The sequence below is a fragment of the Gavialis gangeticus genome, unplaced genomic scaffold (assembly GCF_001723915.1).
Source record: "Gavialis gangeticus isolate Ggan-Ray unplaced genomic scaffold, GavGan_comp1, whole genome shotgun sequence".
Classification (NCBI taxonomy): domain Eukaryota; kingdom Metazoa; phylum Chordata; order Crocodylia; family Gavialidae; genus Gavialis; species Gavialis gangeticus.
In genome coordinates, this window is record NW_017728984.1 from 494631 (window position 1) to 498811 (window position 4181).

At 47.7% G+C, this 4181-nt stretch overlaps 1 protein-coding gene across 1 annotated transcript; it reads left to right on the forward strand.

Annotated features, from left to right (window-relative positions):
* Positions 1 to 7: 7 nt before the first annotated feature.
* UBL5 (ubiquitin like 5) lies at positions 8 to 1892 on the forward strand. The gene is made up of 4 exons (XM_019513896.1): positions 8 to 104; positions 245 to 328; positions 1005 to 1042; positions 1613 to 1892. The coding sequence occupies exons 1-4, from the start codon at positions 49 to 51 to the stop codon at positions 1654 to 1656; spliced, it is 222 nt and encodes a 73-aa protein (XP_019369441.1). The 5' UTR covers positions 8 to 48; the 3' UTR covers positions 1657 to 1892.
* Positions 1893 to 4181: the final 2289 nt, after the last annotated feature.

A 4181-nucleotide genomic window follows, 5' to 3' on the forward strand; every position in this document is an offset into this window, starting at 1 on the left:
GACCTCGAGCTCGCACGGGTGCGCCCCGGCCCCGCAGGCGGCAGCAGGATGATCGAGGTGGTCTGCAACGACCGGCTGGGCAAGAAAGTGCGCGTCAAGTGCAAGTATCCTGTCCTGGGGCCAGGCCTGGCTGTCCGCCGGCCTGGTGCGAGCGGGGGGTGGGCGTGTGCGAGGGGTGGGATGGGAGAGCTCCTGTCCCTGCGGCTGCCGGGTCCCAGGAACTTCCCTTAACCATGGCACCCAGCACAGAGGACAGCATCCGCGACCTGAAGAAACTCATCGCGGCTCAGACCGGGACCCGCTGGGACAAGATTGTGCTGAAGAAATGGTGAGTGTGGGGCTGGGTCAGGTTTGGGGGGCGAAAGGGCTGGCAGCCCAAGGGCTCCTGGCAGCTGCTGGGTTTGGCCCCAGCAGGTGAGTTCACCCCTTTGTCCTCCCCAGGGAGGTTGCTCAAGTCCTGGGTATTCTCTGATGGGCCCGGGTTTGAGTCAGTCCTTAACTGTAACTATTTCCTTGTGTTGCTGGCTGCAGCTGCTCCCCCAGAAGCGCGTGTCCATCAAGGCCATGGGCTGCGACATGTTTGGGGAGGAGGAGGTTGCTGTGAGGGAGACTTTTTATTAGAAGTTGAAACAGAAATGATGGCTTAGGAGGAGTGGAAATAAAGTTAAAACCTTTTGTAAATGATGGATTGAAGTTTTTCTGTACCCTGAACTAGAGCTCTTTGTATTTATCCTGTAGGTGAAATGAAGGTTTCTTGTACTGTAACAGCACCTAAGGTGTCTTTTCCCTCCCATGCTTTTTGGGTTTGATGATTGCTGGCTATGAAAACATTTTGCTTATGAAACTATGGCCTTCATATATCAACTGCTCATTTTTTTATTAAAAAAGTAATTACTATTGGGAAATATTGATAAAACAACAGCAGTTCCTTTATTGGCTCCATTTTCTTTTATTGAGCCGTGTAACAAGCTTAGGTGTCTTAATTTCCTTTCAAACTCTTGCAGGTACACCATTTTCAAGGACCATGTTTCACTGGGAGACTGTATCCTTAAGCATCAGAATGGTCTAGGTAAAATGCATTTTAAAGACATCGGTATCTTTTAAAGCAAACCTTTTAGAAAATAGGTGTCACTCTCTAAGTACTTGAGAGAGAGAGACATTGCATGTAGATAGTCAGACAGTACCCCTTCCTTATCTGATATTGCTACTTGCCGCTAGTGAGATACCTTGCTTATGTCCTTAGGCACTGATTAACCATAACAGGTCAGTCATGTAGCAGGGTGGTGATTCTTTAGGAAAAGCTCTTGGCACAAACATAAAAAACCCTTTGGATTAATTTCCCAGTTTGTTGCTTCAGACATTAGCACTTAGAAGCAGCACATGGGTCTCAGACTCTTTTTCATGAGGCCAGCAGTTTATCTGGGGATTTTAGAAGGGGTTGTGACATGGAATAAGAATCATGTTGCTGAGAACTTGTGCACTTATCTAAGAAGTTTTCTGCTGTTGTTGGTTTTTGAATAATTGGTCTGACAGATGTCCATATCTAACACCCTCTTTCTTTTTGTATTTAAATATATATTCCATGGGAATTCCCTTAACTTTTACTCTTCAGATGAAATCCATGATGGCATGAACCTGGAGCTATACTATCAGTAGTTTGGACTTGAGCTGCAATTGTATATGGCAGGCAGCACACTTTCTGCTTTCTTTCTCTTAATATTAAACATGTCTATATATTTCCTTATTTAGTGTAAGGTGAAAGAGAAAAGCTCCAGCTGTGCGTATAGTTTAGTCAGAGCTATTTGGCTTTGGCAATAACACAGGCAGCAAACTTATAAGAAAATTGTTTATGTTCTTAAATTTGTGTTTGTAATAAATGTTTCCTGACAGTTGCAGTGTCCTGTTCATGACTTTAAGGCAGACAAAATCTCTTTCTTGGTAACTTCCACAGCAAACCTAATTAACACAGCTATTAGAAGGCAGCCTTGAGCTTTCTGAAATGACATGAAAACTGCTCTATCGCCATCTCCTAGGCTAGACTCATTTGTGGCTGAGAATTGAAAACCCAGAGCAAATGCATTTAATGTAACTTAGAAGCAGTCTGTTTTTTTTGTTTGTTTGGAGTTTTTGGGGGGCGGGGCAGGGGAGGGGAGTGGTAATTTTTTCTTAACAGAAACTTTAGTTCAGTGGTTTAAGGTATGGTCCAGACTGACAGATGCAAAAAACAGTTCCCATTATGTGCTTCCTAATGAAGCTGCTGACCATTGTGTGTTATGCACTATTGTTTTTCAATAATGCTCCAAGCAAAAAAAAAAATCCCACTCTGCACTGCTCATTTAACACGATTGATGTGAATTGCCTTGGGATCCCAGCCAAAGCAACAAGATTGGGAGTGAGACTGGGATGAATGAGAGGAATCCATTAAAAAGCACTTTAAAAGGAGTATTTCAATGTGTGTGCAGACTCCAAAACCCACTCTCTCATTTTACTGAGCTTATTTCTGTGCTGCTCAGTAATGTGTGTCACGTGCAGTACAGCAGCTGCCTGCAGTTAATAAGCATGTTTAATCAGCTGAGATTGAAGTTCAGGGCAGCAGCAGGAGATGATTTTGTCTTGATGTTTTCCAGAATTAAATGGCCAATGAGAAAAAGAAGTCTCTGTGCATTTCTGAGTCAGCCTAAGCACAGAGGCAGGGATGTTAAATGGGACTCTCTTCACAACAGCTGTTCTCTTTCTTATTTAAAGCTTTCCACTGACAAATATGGATGTTTATGGTGCCTTTTAAGTAATTTATTTTCCTGTTGGTGAAAGTAGTGAGTCTTGGACTGCTTCAGAGTTCTTTTAACCAGAAAGCCCAGTGAGGCAAGCTTTCCTAATCATGGTATTCCTCAACCCTAACTTTGGAGATAGGGCAAGCACGAAGTTCAGGTATTATTGTGAAATCAGCATGAGTGCAGCCTCCTGTGGACATACAGCATTTGTTCATTTGAATCAGAGCTTAGAACAGGAAGCAGAGAATTTTGTACCTAAAACTGCAGGGGGAAATTAGGAACTGCCTGGACTAGAATTGGGGCAGGACACCTGCTTTTACTTCTGTATCTTATGAAATTCCTTTTGGTAATTTTTCATAGGTAGAAAAAGTGCATGTCATGAGGAAGGCAGCAGGTGCACTGAGCTAACAGCAACTCAGAGGGGAAACCATCAAAACACAAGTTTCTGCAGCTCCTCTCAACACAGAGAGCAGCCAGTTGGCTCCAGCCTGATCAATGCAATGAATCAGAAGGCATGTAAATTTATACTTTGCATCTCATAGATTAAATCAGAGATCCATAAACTTTTGTAAGCTGCAGCTTGCTTCACCTCTTGCTGAGCAAAGCTTATATATCTCCGATTTAGACTGGGGAAGATGCAAACCTCCCTGACCTTCCAACCCCCACAGCTCTCGTAGAGACAATGAGCAACAGGCTGGAGAAGGTCCTTCCTGCTTAGTTTTTGAGCAGGAGCTAGTAAGAGGTGGCCATCGGGACAGCCCGTTTTGCTTCCATAGGCCCGGCTGGCACCTTGCAGCACCTGTTGAAGCCTGCTGCTACTTCTGACTGCTGCAAGCCTCCCCGCCTTCGCTTGCGTCTCACGCCGCGGCCCACCCGGGCGGCTTAGCGATGGAGCCCCGGCCACGAGAGGCGCCCCGGCCGGCGCAGCAGCAGCAGCGCCTGCTCCGTAGCTCCGGGTCGTTTACATTTTGCAAGGGCGGGCAATTAGCCTCCTGGGGGAGCCCCTGCAAGCTCCCCCGGTCAAAGGCACCCCCGACCCCAACTGGCAACCGGAGTCCCTGGCAGCGCCTGCACTGAAGCCCTGAGGGCTCCCCGGCACCCCGCAGGCGTTCCGCAACGCCCCTTGTTCCTCCCCGGCCGCCATCGTCATTCGCGCTACCCGACCCTGAATCGCTTCCGGGATCATTGCGGCCTCGCGCTCCGAGTCAATCAGGGCCGGGAGGGCGGGGGAGTGTGTTCTCCACCAATAAGCGGCCTGGAGGCGGGACCACGATCCCCTCTGAGCCAATGGCCGTTCGCAGCATCCTGCGCCGGGGCCTTCCTCTAGCCAATGGGTGACGGCGCGTGCGGCAGCGGGGAAGAGGCTGGGGGGAGTGCCGCGCGCAGGGAAGATGGCGGAGGAGGAGAAGG